This window comes from Carassius auratus, unplaced genomic scaffold (genome assembly GCF_003368295.1).
Source record: "Carassius auratus strain Wakin unplaced genomic scaffold, ASM336829v1 scaf_tig00009130, whole genome shotgun sequence".
Taxonomy (NCBI): domain Eukaryota; kingdom Metazoa; phylum Chordata; class Actinopteri; order Cypriniformes; family Cyprinidae; genus Carassius; species Carassius auratus.
In genome coordinates, this window is record NW_020524006.1 from 221,074 (window position 1) to 239,261 (window position 18,188).

The window sequence follows — 18,188 nt, forward strand, 5'->3', positions numbered from 1 at the left end:
TTTTTTTTCTTCCTGCTGAAAGAGGCTACAGCCACCAGGGAATACCATTTCCATGAAAGAGTGTACATGGTCTGCAACAATGCTTAGGTAGGTGGTAGGTGTAAAATTAACATCTACTTGGATGGCAGGACACAAGGTTTCCCAGCAGAACATTGTCCAAAGCATCACAATGTATGACATAGGACCACCGTTTGGGAGCCACAGTCACAGAAATCGCAACGATTGTTTCATGATGACAGTCTTTCAAAGATGGCAGTTGTCATGGACTTGCAAAAAAGATTGCGTAAGATAATTTTTTGACAGTGTCAGATATTCAGCATGACCATTGCACAGTGTGTTTGCTGCTATGACACACGTTTACTGGCCAGCCAGTAAAACCACAACATGAGATGAGTGCGACACAGGGCTAAAGCATAAAACTGCTAACCTCAAGCCCTTATCATTTCCTCTTTCACCGCTTGCACATTTTTCAGCACATATAGGAACTACAACTGACAAATTGTTATTCATCAAGCTCTTTTTGTTTACCACTTGCACATGCTAATGACATTTTTTTAAATATATAGTAACGTGCATTGTAAACTCTGCACTTTATATACACTCTAGGCTTTATCATGCAGTCAGTTATCATGTTTGTCATTAAGCAACTGCATGCAATGTAAGATCTCGGGGTGATGTGCATAAAATGCTTTAATAATTTTTTCCCATAATTATTTGCACCAAATAAAATTGACATCACTAATATTATTAAATTGCATTAATAACTAATAACATTAAATTGACATCCCTTATATTTATATGCTGCTTCTTATGCATCTGTGTCTTATGAATTAGAAGCATTTACATGTCACTGCTTTCAACAGAAACTTTTTGTGTTTTGGCCATTAATAGACAAGGGAGGCTGAAAACGTAAACTTTGGAGAATGTGGAGAAGGTATTGTCACATTGAGGTCTGACCGAGGAAGTGTTGGACCAACAAATCGGATCCACTGAGTCCATGCAAACATACAGGACTAAAAAGGATCTTGTGCTAATTTATTGGTTCTAGATACCAATATCACAAAATTGTGACCTGAAATGCAACAATATGCTATTGAATATGGAAGAACTTAAGAAAGATCATACATATACTTTTCCATATTCCATATAAGCAGGCCATTAACATTTTATTAGTTTTTATCCCCACAATATTCACACTGCTATCTCTTTTCTTTAGCCATGTATATTAATGTATAGGCTAGACTAAATAACCAGTTTATGCATGTAGTATATTTTGTACACAGTAAAGAATATACAGCATTTATTTGACTAAAATTCCAAAATCATCAGCAAGCTGACTAGATAGATATCTAGATAAATAGCATGGATAATGTTAATATGGTTGCCCACAGAAACTCTTGGCTATTGACTAAATATCAGCAGTCCTATTCTTTCTTGGCTAGATGGACGATTACCCCCTATATGAAAGTATGTTCATCTACTGTACATGTACTCAATACTTGGTAAGGGCACCTTTTGCTTTAATTCCTGCCTCAATTCGGAGCGGCATGGAGGGGATCAGTTTGTGGCACTGCTGAGGTGGTCTGGAAGCCCAGGTTTCTTTGACAGTGGCCTTCAGCTCATCTGCATTTTTTGGTCTCTTGTTTCTAATTTTCCACTTGACAATACCCCATAGATTCTCTATGAGGTTCAGGTCAAGTCAAGTCAAGTCTCCTTTATTTATATAGCGCTTTAAACAAATACATTGCGTCATAGCAAATTAACAACATTCATTAGGAAAACAGTGTGTCAATAATGCAAAATGACAGTTAAAGGCAGTTCATCATTGAATTTAGTGATGTCATCTCTGTTCAGTTAAATAGTGTCTGTGCATTTATTTGCAATCAAGTCAACGATATCGCTGTAGATGAAGTGACCTAAGCAAGCCAGAGGCGACACCAGCAAGGAACCGAAACTCCATCAGTGACAGAATGGAGAAAAAAACCTTGGGAGAAACCAGGCTCAGTTGGGGGGCCAGTTCTACTCTGACCAGACGAAACCAGTAGTTCAATTCCAGGCTGCAGTAAAGTCAGATTGTGCAGAAGAATCATCTGTTTCCTGTGGTCTTGTCCTGGTGCTCCTCTGAGACAAGGTCTTTACAGGGGATCTGTATCTGGCTCTAGTTGTCCTGGTCTCCGCTGTCTTTCAGGGCAGTAGAGGTCCTTTCTAGGTGTTGATCCACCATCTGGTCTGGATACGTACTGGATCTGGTGGTCCAGTTAGCGTAGATGCCATTCTTCTAATAATGTAGCAAGTACATAGGGTGTTATGTGAAGTGTTCCCGGTTCCAGTTTACCTAATTTAATGCAGCCTAAAAATCCTTTAATGGATTTGGATATTAGAAGCGTATTAGTGTGTTATGTGTAAGCCAGGTTAAAGAGATGGGTCTTTAATCTAGATTTAAACTGCAAGAGTGTGTCTGCCTCCCGAACAATGTTAGTTAGGTTATTCCAGAGTTTAGGCGCCAAATAGGAAAAGGATCTGCCATCTGCAGTTGATTTTGATATTCTAGGTATTATCAAATTGCCTGAGTTTTGAGAACGTAGTGGACGTAGAGGAGTATAATGTAAAAGGAGCTCATTCAAATACTGAGGTGCTAAACCATTCAGGGCTTTATAAGTAATAAGCAATATTTTAAAATCTATACGATGTTTGATAGGGAGCCAGTGCAGCGATGACAGGACCGGGCTAATATGGTCATACTTCCTGGTTCTAGTAAGAACTCTTGCTGCTGCATTTTGGACTAGCTGTAGTTTGTTTACGAAGCGTGCAGAACAACCACCCAATAAAGCATTACAATAATCTAACCTTGAAGTCATAAATGCATGGATTAACATTTCTGCATTTGACATTGAGAGCATAGGCTGTAATTTAGATACATTTTTGAGATGGAAAAAATGCAGTGAATGCTAGAAACGTGGCTTTCTAAGGAAAGATTGCGATCAAGTAGCACACCTAGGCTCCTAACTTATGACGAAGAATTGACAGAGCAGCCATCAAGTCTTAGACAGTGTTCTAGGTTATTACATGCAGAGTTTTTAGGTCCTATAATTAACACCTCTTTTTTTTTCAGAATTTAGCAGTAAGAAATCAATCGTCATCCAGTTTTTTATATCGACTATGCTTTCTATTATTTTTCAAATTAAGGTCTGTTGAGTTTGCTGGCCAGTCAAGCACACCAATGCACATTTGGTGCTTTTGACAATGTGAGGAGGTGCCAAATCCTGCTGGAAAATGAAATCAGCATCTTCAAAAGCTGGTCAGCAGATGGAAGCATGAAGTGCTACAAATGTTCTTGGTAAACTGGTGCAGTGACTTTGGTTTTCAAAAAACACAACACCAGCAGATGACATTGCACCCTAAATCATCACAGACTGTGGAAATTAAAAACTGGACTTCAAGCAACTTGGGCTATGGGCTTCTCCAGCCAGCCTTCCTCCAGACTCTATGACCTTGGTTTCCGAATGAAATTCAAAACTTGTGTTTTGAGTTGATTAGATGATTGGCATGTCACCATATTCTAATTTGTTGAGAGTGAATTGTTTTTTTTTTTAAATGTGAGCCAAAATCATCACAATTAAAAGAACCAAAGACTTAAACTGCTTGAGTCACTGTTCATTGGATTTATTTAATACACAAGTTTCACAATTTGAGTTGAATTATTGCAATAAATGAACTTTTTCTCAACATTCTAATTTATTGAGAAGCACTTGGTTAATTTGCCATGTAATCTGGTGTATTGTCATTTTTGGTGAGTTCCAAAAAAAAAAAAAAAAAAAATATTTTTTTTTTTTGCAGGGGATTTGTCTCTAGTTTTGTTAGGGCCCTTCTCACACTTAAGCATGAGACAGTACCTGCAAATCAATCAGGTTGCACAGGTAGACCAGCTCCTCCAGAATGGCAAATTCATACGTGCCGTCCAAAGGAGGTTTGGTGAGTATCCCAGCACAGTCTCAAGTGCATGGAGGAGATACCAGGTGACAGACGTTATACAAGGAGAGCTGGACAGGGCCATAGAAAACCAACAACATGACCAGTATATGGCAGTGCCAAAGTTGGCAGGTTTACCATTGGTTTCATGGATGAGAGCAGGTTCACAGGGCATGCGAAAGATGTGAAAGAGTCGGGAGATTCTTTGGAGAACATTAAGCTGCAAGCAACATCATACATGACCAGTTTACCAGTGGGTCACTGATGGAATATCATTTGGAGTGACATAAACCTTCACATGATAGCCAACGTTACTGCTGTTCCAGTTTTTTTTTTGATGGATTTTGAATTTAACAGTCTTTGGGTTGAAGATTTTGGATTCCATTGAAACATAATTTTATCCTCAATGAATTTCACAATGCATATAAGAAGGCACTCAACATAGAATGCACTCAACATTCATTGACAAAATACAAACAAGAAACATTTGCACCAGATTTTCACTTTATTGGCTTAATTCATGACTACTTTAAAAAAGAAAACAGAAAAGTCCTTTTAACAGGAAAGGGTGAGCTTTGCAGTTAACAAAGTGGCACACAGCCACAAATCATAAAAAAAAAAGAAAAAAAAAAAAAGAATAAGAACAGTGCATTTCTGTGCAAACTGATACAGTGATGGCACCCACTTTGCTGACATTCACACTTGGAATTCTTTGCACACTGTACATGATTGTAATCTAAAAGAAAAAAAAGACTTTCCACAGGCCAGGCTAAATTCTACCTGAGTGTGCGGTTTAAAGAAGCAAAGGTTGTGGCAAAATAGCCATATGATAAAACGTGCAGGATGCCGTCAATAACTACTGTAAACAGACAAGCACTTGGACGAAGTTTCACATTAAGAAGACTGGCAGTGATTTGCACGTTCAAGAGCACAATCACCTCTTTCCAGATTGCTTTAGAGCTAAACGTGAATGGAAAAGTCCGTTCCCACAGTGGGGATGAAAAGCTGGACCCTGAGGCTTGGTCTAAAGAAAAGGGCGTCGCACAGGTCCAATTAAATGGCCTAAAAAGGATTATCATGTTATGACTGAAGACATGAAGATAAATTAGAAGGAAATCGACCAGAACACCTTAAAAAAGACAGTAGGTGTGTAATTACAAGAGAAAGAAAGAAAAAAAAAACTCCCATACACAAACTTACGCTACAAAAACATTTTCTACAAATTCACACTTATTTTTTTTGTTTTTTAAACATACAAAACCAACATACTCCACAGGGGTATTTTACTCAAGCACACACATATGACCGCTCAGATTCCCAGCAGTGTCATTTTGACAGAGATAGCTAAAAAAAGTCCTGCACTGATTTGGTGCTTGGAGTTGAAGAGGAGAAGGAGAGGAGAGGTAGAATGATGAACAGAATGTATAGGCGCGTTGCAACAGTTGACGTTATTTCTTCGCTTTGCCGCCCTTGGCAGCGTTTCGTGGAGGAGTTACAGGTCTACCAGATCCAAATCCTCCTGCACTTCCATACGACAGCATTTTCTTCTCCGCTGGTTTCAGAATCTGACAGAAACAGAGCATTAAAAATCATTTATCAGGTAAAATTTATTAATTAAGAGGCTAGGCTTGGGAAACATACTGAATATTAATATTGAATATTTTGTTGACTATGTAAATGAACCAAGATTGGAAATATTCAACCCAATCGCGTTGTTTGGCATGCTCTTTATAGACTTAACTCATATGTACAATACGGCTTTAAATATTTAGTTACATTTCACAGATTTTCTTTAGGAAACTGTAAATTGTTTCCAAAGGTGAGCAACTGGCATCCCTGGTAGCTACTAGTTTTAGAAATAAAAGAACACATGCAAACCTGAAATGAGCACATCAGGGTGTCATCAACACTCATCATAGCACCCGCGTTGTCAAACTCTCCACAGTAGTTGGGAGCTGAGAAAAGTGTGACTAACTGTCTTTTAGCGAAGAACTCATAGCCATCCTCCACCACCTGTTCAGAGAGCACATGATTTATGCGTCATGAATACTGCACAAAAATACCATGTTATTACCACTAGTGATGAGCACTTTCAAAACACTGCTTTTGTGAATCATGCTTTAAACCAGCGATTCAGAGCACATCAAAATGCCAAAATCACATGAAATCAGTAAATACGGCTTTATTACATCATAAGTTTAGAAATTTCAATGGTTTGCCACTGGGAGAGATCTCTGAGAACCCATGAACCAATGTTTTATCTGGTTTACACCTGACCTCTGATCTGTTTTATAAATGTGTCATTCTGCATAATAAACAGGAAGGGGTATAGTTAATACTCTTACTGGGCTGATTAACCAAGCTCTCGATAGAACATAATTTAATAAAATAACATCGCACACACACTTCATATTTAATGGTAGAAGATTATTTGTTAATTGCACTGAATATATTATACAGATTAGTATAGCACAGTATGTATAATAAAACACTTTAATGCCATGTCAGCATCGGAGGCAGCAACTGGTCAAAACTGGAGTTTCCATTGCATTTACACTCTTCTGATAAGCAGTGGCAGAAAATCATGAGAAACCCGTGAAAAATTGCTCTTCAATCAAGATATAGAGCTTTTGGCTACATCCAGACAATGTGGTGAACATTGCTTACCTGGTGGGCCCTACATATGAGGTCCATGTCATGTTTGTGAAGGAACTTGGCCACAACATCAGACCCGAAGGTGAAAGAGACACCACGGTCATTCTCTCCCCAGCCCATGACATCTTTATCTGGGTCAGCCCAGAGCAGATCACACAGCAAACCCTGGTCAGGGACATCTGTGGGCCTCATCACACGTCGGATCTGCTCCATAGATTGCAGGTCTGGAGAAAGACCTAGGTAAAAGATCATTCAACTACAGTTTAGAAATAATATTTTGAATTCATCCAAACTAAGTACATCAAGACTTAAGTGCACCATTCATTGATTCTATTTCACAAACCTGTCCATGTGATAAATGCACATTTTACAGGAAAATAAGCTATTGTGTGCTTTACAACACTGCAGACCTTTCCTATATTGGTTTTGCTGATGACTCTACCTATGACTTTTACCTACAGTTCATGTCAAGAATTCTGCAACAAAACTCTAAACTCTAAATAAATACAAATCATTAACCCTATATTACATATATACACACACACACACACACATACATATATATATATATATATATATATATATATATATATATATATATATATATATATATATATATATATATATATATATATATATATATATAAATATATTTATTTATATTATATGTAATTTTGTAACAGTCTGTAAAGATTCTTCAAACCTCAAGTAGACATTGGAGAAAACTTCTAACTTACCTCCATGACAACAAAAAATCTTTTCATCCACGATAGCAGCAACTGGTAAGCAATTGAAACAGTCTGTGAATGTCTTCCAAAGCTTGATGTTATACCTCCTTTTACCTACCAAAAAAAAAAAAAAAAAATGCATGTTCAGACTGCAAAATGGTGACATTCATTCAGGTAGAAGTCTCACACTTAGTTCAGTTCAGTTCTCTTGGCTGTTTTGGTCCATACCAAAAAAGAAAATTATACCATTAATCCTGTTATGCTTAGCATTCATCATTTGTTTTGGATTTGTTTAGATGCCTTTGGTTTGTTTAGGTCCGTGCTGCATTCGTATTTCAATTGAACATGGACTGTTTCAATTGAACACAGAATGGACCCATTTTTGCGGCTCGTTTGGTGCACGCCAGGGTTCAGATGGCAGCATTCACACATATGCAACTGAACTGTACTGTGATCACTGATCAGAGCAATCGCACCAACAGTTGTTTTAAGCAAACCATACCTGCCAAATGTGTATGCACCCTAAATTATATCTTAATCTTGTAATTAATCTCCATTTAGTTCAATTCCTAAATGCATGCACTCACAGAACATGCAGAGATGGAGTTGCCTACAATTACTGTGACCTGTGCTACTTTTGAGTTTAAATAGTAAATAGCTTTATACAGGGAGACCTGCAGACCATGACCTAAGCTTTTGATCATACCAAACACACCCATATACTCACATTCATCATAAAACCCATATATCCTGTTGATGGAGGCACATTCATGGTTTCCTCTGAGAAGAAAGAAGTTCTCTGGATATTTGACCTTGTAGGCAAGCAGCAGGCAGATGGTCTCCAGTGACTGCTTGCCTCTGTCAACATAGTCTCCCAGAAACAGGTAGTTACTCTCAGGAGGATATCCTCCATACTCAAAAAGCCTGAGGAGGTCATAGTACTGACCATGAACATCACCTGCAGATAGAAATTGAGATTATATATATATAATTTTTAAAAAAAAAATAATACTTCATTAGAACTAAAATAAAAACTGTGTGTCCGGTTATCAGAACTTTACCACAAATTTTGAGTGGGGCCTCCAATTCCAGCAATATTGGCTGACTAAGGAAGATTTCCCGTGACTTCAGACACAATCCACGAATCTCCTGCTCAGTCAACTGAACATTTTTACCAGGTCTGGAGCCCTTCACTGAAAATTGAAACAGCAAAAAAAGCATAAGTATCATGAATACCACATATATATTTGAGTATGTATCTGTATGTGTGTAAAGAACTGCTGTGAGGCCTGCTGCTGCATGACAACAAAAAACAGACGACAGGGCCATGAGACATCAGCTTCACCACAATAATCACAATCAATTTGGATGTTTTAATACTGATTTGCATTTACTCTTGAATGATTTATGCAGCATCTAGAGATTATTATTTTTCACTGTCATTCTACTTTCCTTTGTATCTTTTATACATATGACTATATGTTGTATGTATTTTTTGCCTCTTTGCCCACTGCTTTGTTTTTACTCTCCACTTCCTTGTGTGCGGGGACCCAAATCAAGCAAAAATGTACTGTAAGAAATGTACTGTTTATTTAATCTATATAGCACCTACAGTACAGTATTTCATATACTATGCCATGAGCAGCAGTGAGACTGCACATATTACTCCTCTCTCATTGTTTACCTCTTTAATCCACTGGAGAGCCAAAAGAATTGCAATAATACTCTCTTATGATAGCCTGATATTTAGACAAATCGGCTAGCAAGCTTAAAGAAGGGGTAATAATCAGGGGTGAAAATTTGGCACAACATCGGTGACATTCTTCTAGTGGATTTCTCCGTTTCCGAACGGAGACGACCGACGCACTGCGCATGCGCAAAATTTGTGTTCGGATTTCAATCATTTAACATACGAACGAAAATTTTTATTGGATGGAGTGCTACGTATTTACACGTAATAATACACAGCTACACATACGTTCGATTGCAAATGACGAATTGAACACAAATATAATAATTCATTTTCAAAAGCTTAATCATTATTTAAACATGATAAAACGGCACAGTTTGTAATAAGAAAGAATAAAAACCTCATTACCCTCCAAAAGGCGCTGGATGATCGAATCGATGTTTAACTTGTCCGATTCAGCCATTTTGTTGCTCGCTGGAGATTAGCCGGCTAACAGAGGCAGGAACAAGACGACCCAGGAAACCGCCCAATACTATTACACGGCAATAGCTTTAAAACAAACCTCTATAAAAGAAGATCACACTCTTGATAGTACTCCTGAGTTCATATTATAATATTATTGCCGTGAATGGTCCCTTCAGCAGCTCGCTGCGTGTTGTAAACTTAACTAGCACCACGACCGCGCTGACGGTTGTAGGAAACGCTGAAGGGGCGGAGATAGACACCCAATCTCGTATCTGATTGGTTATTCTCGACTCATGACGAACGCTTCGAATGCAGATCCGAAGAGCCAATAGGATATTCTGTGTGTCCGTCTTTTCTATATTTAATCGTAACAAGCAAATTAAAACCACATTCATCGGTTTGTAATCTTAAACAATGTTAACCCTAGTCATTAGAGCGATGTAAAAACTTTTTTCAGATTGGACGGTTAATATACCTTATTAACATCGATTACTAATTATTCATAAAATGTACGTTACTGTTAAAAAATACACTCGAAAAATAAAATGTATTCCTTCTTCCGGCCTACGGAAGTAGATAGAAATGACGCAATGACGTAATCCATCAGCAGCCAATGACGCGATCAGAAAGCGACAGTTCGAAACATCTGATTCATTCTAAAGTGACAGAATGTACAACCGCTGATGAAGAAACGTCACCCAATTCGATGGTTAAATTGAGTAAAACTTTCTCATTCAAATATGCATTTTGTGTTTGAATAGCTAATCTATGCACTGTTAAGTGCGGTTGCCAATAAAACGAAAGAAGAAGAAGAAGAAGAAGAAGAATAGCTAATCTCTTTGACCATGAAGTTGGTTCATAAAGACATCGAGAAGGATAATGCCGGGTGAGTGTTTGAGAACACATGACTTGCGTCTTTCTGTACACCACTTTTGGACATCATGTGCGCTTTGTGTGTTCAGTGCTGTAGTTGGACCATGATGCAGTGGTGGTGTCATAGACATCATCTGAGTACTTCGGTATAAATACAATTGATGACACAATGTATGACACCGGCGTCTCCAAACTCGGTCCTGGAGGACTGGTGTGGTGCAGTGTTTAGCCTCAACTTGCCTCAACACACCTGCCTGGAAGTTTCTAGTAAGACTAACTGGTTCTGGTGTGTTTTATTAGGGTTGGAGCTAAACTCTGCAGGGCACTGGTCCTCCAGGTGTTTGGAGACCCCTTGTATAATGATTTTGTGTTCGTCGGACTGACACGGAACGATTCTGTTATACCTCAGAACCCGTCAATGTTCATTGTTTAAACAGTGCTTTTTGCCAAACTTAGCATAATTGTTTCACAAACTCAATATTGCCACAGCACAGCCCAAAAATGCTGTAGCGCCATCTGGTACAGATAATATAGAGAGTGAATTATTCAGTGAATTATTATGTAATTAATGAACATTCATTCACTCCAGATTGGCACACAAATGTTTAATTTATTCACCAGAGGACTAGGTAAATTCGCCAATAAAGTAAATGTGTAGACTTTTTTTTTTTAAATCTTTATATTATCTTAGTCTATTTTCACCATGAAATAGTGAGACAAACAAATTAATGTGAAATAGTGTCATTTATTGTCATTATTTGAGGGTAAGAAACGGTTTATGACACCATTCATGTCAGATCAGAATCAGAATGAGCTTTAATGAATTTGATATTTGATATTTGAGATTTGATATTTGTTAATGAAAACAGTCGATTTCATGATTTCAGTACTTTCATTCAATCAATTTTGAAACCGTACTTGCGTGACTGCTGCCCAAATGTGGTCTGACTTGCCTTGGAATAAAATTACATGAGCAAAGTAAGCAACACAAATGTGGAAATTTCTGTCTTCTTTTTATGGATTTGTTTTTTTCAGTCAGGTGACACTAATACCTGAGGAAGCAGAGGACATGTGGCACACCTACAACCTGCTGCAGGTGGGCGACAGCCTCAGAGCCTCAACCATCAGGTCTGTCGCTTTTTTTTGTGTGCTTTTTTTCCCCCAATACTGACCTTACTGATCTTTATCCAGTTTTGGTTTATCATCCTTATTGTCAGATATTTTTCTACTCAATGAAAAACAATCTGATGTCACAAACAGGAAAGTGCAGACAGAGTCCGCCACGGGCAGTGTGGGCAGCTCACGTGTGCGCACCACACTGACTCTATGTGTGGAGACGATAGACTTTGATTCCCAGGCCTGTCAGCTCAGAGTCAAAGGAACAAACCTCCAGGAGAACCAGTATGTGAAGGTCAGAATGCCTTTAAAAAATTGTTTACTTTCTGGAATATTTAACTTTAGCTTTTTTTTTTTCATATTTCAAAAGTTTGTTGCCCTTCTCACTTATGACGTAGGTATGATATAAATAGTGTTAAAATTAGTGATAATTCCTCATGGAATATTCCATATGTTAATTTAGCCTAAATGTGAAAGCTGGAATGAATGAAGTCATATTTCTTCACTTGCCTCATATGCAGATGGGAGCCTATCATACGATTGAGCTGGAGCTCAACAGGAAGTTCACTCTCGCCAAAAAAGTCTGGGACAGTGTGGTGTTAGATAGAATTGGTAATGTGTTTTTAGTGTATTTTCAAACTAAAATGAGCTCTCGGGCTGATAACATTTTCACATACTATGTAACAATACTAATAAGTAAAATGCATAACTATTTTATACAAAATAAAGAAAAAAATTGTTTTTCATTTTATATTTAGTAATAATTATATTAGATTTTATAATATTATGTAGACATCCACATTTGAAAACAGGAATTTTAAAACGCACACACAAAACAACAACATATTTAAAAAAATATCACACTGCTTTTTACTTTCATGCATTGAAAATGGATGGTAATCAGATCTATCAAATTCTAAAATGGCCGTTTCCCCTGTATCTGGTATCTTTACAATAATTTCCCACACAAACTAAAATAATAATATATACAATTGTGAGTCACTTTCACTGCATGGCACAGAGCAGCCATGAGCATACAAAAAAATTAATGATTCCGATCCAGCTAATCTGTAGCTTATTTGAACCCTGATTCTGCCTGGATCTATAGAGCAGGCATGTGATCCCGCTCAGAAAGCAGATGTGGCTGCTGTTGTGATGCAGGAAGGTCTGGCCAATCTGGTTCTCGTGACTCCAGCCATGACCTTACTAAGGGCGAAGGTTGAGGTCACCATCCCACGCAAGAGGAAAGGCAGTTGTACCCAACATGACAAGGTGAACCGATAAAAGTTTTTGACTAGAAATCTGATAACATATTTGTGTTCATCATTGTGACAGTGATCAATAGATTGATAGTTTTTTTGAATACAATAGATAGCAACTATTGTTCTTGTATGTGCTGCAAGAGTTATCTCTCAGTTACTGCATGTATATTTGAAAATATGATTTTGAAACAAAACTGCAAATTTCATACAGTGACACAGTTTTCTCTTTCAGGCATTAGAGAGATTTTATGAGGCTGTCATGCAGGGCATTCTGAGACACTTCAGTTTTGATGGTAATTTTTTATTTATTTAATTCAGTCAGATAATAAGAATGGACAGTGGACAATTAAATACTTATATTTTTGTTGTGTTTGTGTTTCTCAGTGGTGAAGTGTGTTCTGGTGGCCAGTCCAGGATTTGTGAAAGATCAGTTCATCTCGTACCTCTTTAAAGAGGCTGTGAGGCAAGACTGTAAACTTCTTCTGGAGAACAGATCCAAATTCATGGTGGTGCACTCCTCATCTGGACACAAATATTCACTCAAAGGTCAATGCTCCTTTCAATTTTAAAAGTATAGTTCGGAAAAACTTACATAGTCCATTGTACAATAGTTAACAGTCACTGGCCCTGTCCCAAACACCCTTAACCTTCGCAGTCTTCTTCTGAGACCACACTTTCGTGACTTTATGCCACTTTGACTGTTGAGTAGACGTCTGCTGCGGAGCACGCCTCAGTGTTGGGTCGGCAGAAGTGCACATCAAGGGTGCATAGCAGCTGCAAGGGTTGCTTGCAAGCACACTTCTGAAAGCTAAAATGATGAATGGAACTCCCAACCGACATGTGTATGTAGCAGCAATGAAGTGTGTCATTTGTGACAGGGCCACTAGGGTGTGCAAAAGCAGCAACAATTTTATATTTATTTAGGGGGCGCTGTGGGCCGACTTGAAATTAAATAGAAATTAGATAGTAAAATACACAAGTAACATTAAAGTGCCCCTATTATGCCATTTTTAAGGTTCCTAATATTGTTTTGCAATAAGATTACATGCATGCGAGGTAGAAAAAAAAAACATTTGTTTTCTCAAAATATGCATTTAATATCACCTAATTTTCCTGCGATTTGAAGCAGTTCTAAGATTGTCTCTCTAAACCCCTCCTTTCCGTGAGCCTACTCTGCTCTGATTGGTCAGATGGCCCAGTCATTTGCGATTGGTCTACCGCGTATATTGCGTGTCAGAAACGATATGCCTATTTTCTTAATTAAGTATTTTGAACGCTCAATAGGAAATATATTTAAAATATATATAATTTCATCATACTTAAAGATTGTGATTCAGTGGAGCCTGCTGGTCCAAATAAACAAAGTACTGAGCCATCTTTCAACTCCATGAGAAGCATTCATTAGTAAAATCACCTGTTTTGTGCACAGTGTCAAGTTGTTCATGGCCTGCCAACGTAAAACATAGATGGGAATTAAGCAAAAATAAAAAGCACAGACATGACACTTGTAAATTAAGTCATTTCATAAATACATATTTATTAATTAATGTGTAAAACAAAGAAATCTTTTACTATAGACTAGGGGTCTCAATTTCTGGAGGGCCGGAGCCCTGCAGAGTTTAGATTTAACCCTAACTAAACACACCTGATCCAACTACCGTATTTTTTGGACTATAAATCGCACCTGAGTATAAGTCGCATCAGTCCAAAACTACGTCATGACGAGGAAAAAAAACCCTATATAAGTCGCACTGGACTATAGGTCGCATTTATTTAGAACCGAGAGAAAACATTACCGTCTACAGCCACTGGAAGATTTCCTGATGAACTGGAGAGGTTTGGTGTTGTAAAAAAAAAAAAGAAGAAAAGAAAGAAAAACATTTTATTTATATATATATATATATATATATATATATATATATATATATATATATATATATATATATATATATATATATCACATTTTCTGTATCAGCTATTGGCCAAATTTAGGTGGAAATTAAATATCGGCATATCGTATGTGGGAAAAAATCTAATATCGTGCATCCCTATTGAATCGTATGCTTGTTACATTTTACGGTGATACAAGTAATAAATAAGTGAGTAGAACAGCGTTACATAATGTAGTATCGCCTAATGAAGAGTTTGCTTTTCAAAGTCAGGACAATTGTCAAAATAAAGAAAAGTTATCTGTTTGGCAAGATGGTTGAGGTCTGGTGGACAATACAATATTGATCTGATTGGTTCAATGTTTTAGTTTCATTTTTAATTTTTATAATTTATATTAAATAAATAAAATTCAATTCAAGGTTTCAGAATAATCTGCGTTTGGTTATTGTCCCCTTTAGCACCATCTCTTGTTCATCCATCAAGATTTGGTTTGAACATGAATACTGGACTTACTGCATCTTTTCCACTAGACCCCAGTCAGACATCTTGTTTTGAATATATGCTTAATACTGCTTTAAATGGGAACTTACAGATATAAAGCAAATTAATAAGCAAAATTATTTTAATCATTTGTTACACAAAACGTTCATGCTCCAATATAGTGGTCCAAAATTGCTTGGTTTAGAAATATCATGATAACTTTTCTACAGCAACTATTTATTAAAATAGTCAAACACTAAGAATAACACTACAGCATGCCACAAAGTTGTGGACTCTACATCATTGTTTAATGCAGTAAAATCACTTTCTCTGACCAACCAAATGTAAGTGTAAATATGTGTGATATCTACATAAAAACATTTTCTTAAACTAAAATTTACTGTAAATTTCTGAAAAATACAAACAAACAAAGGAACAACTGAAAACACACACAAAATCACATTCTCATGGTGACATTCTAAACGATTTTATGCATAGATATTTAATCCTACATATTTCATATTATTTATATATATAGATGGATGGATATTATTAATCCAAATTACTAACCTTAGTCATGCATGAAAAAATACATAATTAAAATGCTCATATATACTGTCATAGAAAAAGTATATAAATATGTACTGTCATTTTTTTATTTTTTAACATTTGTGTATCTGTATTTCTTTTTTTTTTCCATTGTTGTTTTAAAGTGACAGTATAAATGTGGGCTTTTACTTCTACAGAAGTGCTGTGTGATCCAGCAGTCACAGCCCGATTGTCTGACACCAAGGTGACTAAGTTTGGATTTGTACATTTGCCCATATAGCTTGTAGCATTCTGCAAGCACATTGTCGTGTTTAATGCTGTGGGATGTTGTCCGTTTTAGGCAGCTGGAGAGGTCAAGGCTTTGGAAGACTTTTACAAGATGCTTCAACAGGAGCCTGATCGAGCTTTCTATGGGTGATCAGAATCACTACCATTGAAATAAATTCCTATCAATATTACACAGAATCTCAATGAGAAGAAGAAACTTAAAACAAACAAAAAACACTTTATTTTGATAGTCCACTTTAGACATTCTATTAACTGTATGGAACTTTGCAACTACATGCCAACTACCAACCATTAGAGTATAAGTAGACTAATATCTTCTAACACTTTATTTTGAAGAACCCCCATCAGACTTTCTACTGACTTTAAGTATATTTGCAAGTATGTGTCAAATGATTCTACTAACCCCAACCTGAAGGTCTACTAATACTCTGAGAGTTAACTGACGTATAGTAGCACTATCAACATGACTTCTATAGTTAGAAGAATGTCTAAAGTGGTCTGTGTAACCAAAACGTTTGTGCTATGTAACATGTTCTTGAGACATTGTTTAAAACAGTCTTTACATCTGTTAATAAAGCTTTTGCTCTGTACAGATTGGCTCATGTGGAAAGAGCGAGTGAAGCTTTAGCCATTGACATCTTGATGATCAGTGACCAACTATTTAGGTACATTAAAAAAGTAATACAGTCCTAATTATGCTTATGTTTACCTTCATGTACTTTATAAAAAAAGTGTGTATATATCTATCATTATTAAATTTTTTTAATGACAGACATCAAGACATAGCCACCCGCAGCCGGTATGTTCGGCTTGTAGACAGCGTGAAGGAAAATGGAGGAGATGTCAGGTATTCATATGATTTTCAATCCAGTAAGGTAATATTCTTATATTATGCAAAATATTTATCTTTTTTTTTTATTTATAATATTTTTAGAATATTCTCAAGCCTACATGTATCTGGAGACCGTAAGTTTCTTTTCTATAGTCTTGGTTTCAGAGAGAATTATATTGGATCGTCATGTTTCTTGACGTTATGTGATTTGTCTCTGTAGAGTTGAATCAGCTGAGTGGAGTGGCGGCCATCCTGAGGTTCCCCATCGCTGACGTGTCTGACGCTGAGGAGGACAGCAGCTCTGATGAAGACTGACAACATGCTCTTCTGCAAAAGGATTAGATATGAACGGGTGGAACTGCTTCGCAGTTTGGAACTAAAGGGAATGAGACTGTTATGCCCCTAAATAAAGGATATGAAATCAGTTGAAACGTCACAAAACACCGGTATAATTATGATTATTTGGAGTGATTATTAAGCAGGAAAGCTGAAGAATATTATGAAGTACTGGATGTATATTACTTTATAAATCCTTGTGTTATATCTTATCAAGGATGTATAATAACACACATTGCTAAGTGGGTACTCGGCAGTCTTTGAAACAACACTTAATTGTGAATAATTGCAAATTAATCTATAGAGTCTTAAGGCATTTCAGAACTGTGGATTATTTGAATAGTTCCGACATTGGTACCTTAATTGCAATGCACCGGTTTCAGAAAAGAGCAATTATGAATGAGAAACAAACCAAACTAAGGAAGAAAATGCAGTTTCGAAACAAATGCTCCAAACGAGCCAGGTTTGAAAACACGCATAGTAAATGTTCAACTATGTCTCTATATGCACTACTCAGATTAACACCCATTGGTGTAAATAGTAAAATTTGTTTTCAGAGGTGATTCGATTCTATTCAGAAATTGCCCTTCATATTTTGCACCATGTTTTATGATGCATTCAAGTCATGTAGGAAAGATACTTTTTATCAATTTAATTAATGCACAAAATGATATCACGAAATCGTAATTATGCGTGGGTAACTCAATACAGCTGTTATTTTTCCCTTAGTTTTCGAGTTGGGGGCATGTCAGTGAGAAAACAAGTTGGACACAATAGATGCACCATCTATATCGACTATAGATTTGTTGAAACAATTAAGTTGTATTTCTTTTACAATAAAAATCTCCAGTGCTGGCCCAAGCCTTTATGGGGCCCTTTGCAGAATTTTACATGGGGGCCCCCTCAGTGCTGCCGATATGACTGATTCTTGTCAATGCTTGATTAATCACACACTATAAATCTAACACACCCAAAATAAATTGTATTTGCTGTAGCTGTGTTGCTTACTTCATACCAGTGTCTGCCTGTAATGTTTTTACCCTTTTTGCGATTTT

The 18,188-nt window shown here is 36.9% G+C and overlaps 2 protein-coding genes across 4 annotated transcripts; one reads left to right on the top strand and one right to left on the bottom strand.

The window, feature by feature from the left end:
• Positions 1-4,455: 4,455 nt before the first annotated feature.
• Positions 4,456-9,877, bottom strand: LOC113072472 (serine/threonine-protein phosphatase alpha-2 isoform). The gene is made up of 7 exons (XM_026245455.1): positions 9,451-9,877; positions 8,414-8,545; positions 8,080-8,310; positions 7,362-7,466; positions 6,637-6,860; positions 5,848-5,982; positions 4,456-5,534 (listed from the first exon to the last, which is right to left on the bottom strand). The coding sequence occupies exons 1-7, from the start codon at positions 9,503-9,505 to the stop codon at positions 5,418-5,420; spliced, it is 999 nt and encodes a 332-aa protein (XP_026101240.1). The 5' UTR covers positions 9,506-9,877; the 3' UTR covers positions 4,456-5,417.
• A 240-nt stretch (positions 9,878-10,117) lies between these two features.
• Positions 10,118-18,145, top strand: LOC113072471 (protein pelota homolog). 3 transcript variants are annotated; one of them, XM_026245454.1, is made up of 14 exons: positions 10,118-10,273; positions 10,343-10,393; positions 11,416-11,508; positions 11,641-11,791; positions 12,018-12,108; positions 12,605-12,768; positions 12,991-13,051; positions 13,143-13,304; positions 15,875-15,921; positions 16,018-16,091; positions 16,559-16,630; positions 16,738-16,812; positions 16,900-16,931; positions 17,018-18,145. In XM_026245454.1, the coding sequence occupies exons 2-14, from the start codon at positions 10,353-10,355 to the stop codon at positions 17,110-17,112; spliced, it is 1,158 nt and encodes a 385-aa protein (XP_026101239.1). In that variant the 5' UTR covers positions 10,118-10,273; positions 10,343-10,352; the 3' UTR covers positions 17,113-18,145. The 3 variants fall into 3 exon arrangements, with proteins under 3 accessions (XP_026101239.1, XP_026101237.1, XP_026101238.1); XM_026245453.1 differs by having other exon boundaries at positions 10,124-10,262; positions 10,332-10,393; XM_026245452.1 differs by having other exon boundaries at positions 10,119-10,393.
• The last annotated feature ends 43 nt before the right edge of the window (positions 18,146-18,188 follow it).

Coding starts and splice junctions, on each gene's coding strand:
- LOC113072472 (XM_026245455.1), bottom strand. CDS start 9,505: ATGGCTGAATCGGACAAGTTAAACATCGATTCGATCATCCAGCGCCTT. Junction 8,546..9,450: donor CATCCAGCGCCTTTTGGAGG/GTAATGAGGTTT, acceptor TTCAATTTTCAG/TGAAGGGCTCCAGACCTGGT. Junction 5,983..6,636: donor TCATATGTAGGGCCCACCAG/GTAAGCAATGTT, acceptor CTCTCTGAACAG/GTGGTGGAGGATGGCTATGA.
- LOC113072471 (XM_026245454.1), top strand. CDS start 10,353: ATGAAGTTGGTTCATAAAGACATCGAGAAGGATAATGCCGG. Junction 16,813..16,899: donor GAAAATGGAGGAGATGTCAG/GTATTCATATGA, acceptor TAATATTTTTAG/AATATTCTCAAGCCTACATG. Junction 16,932..17,017: donor CCTACATGTATCTGGAGACC/GTAAGTTTCTTT, acceptor TTGTCTCTGTAG/AGTTGAATCAGCTGAGTGGA.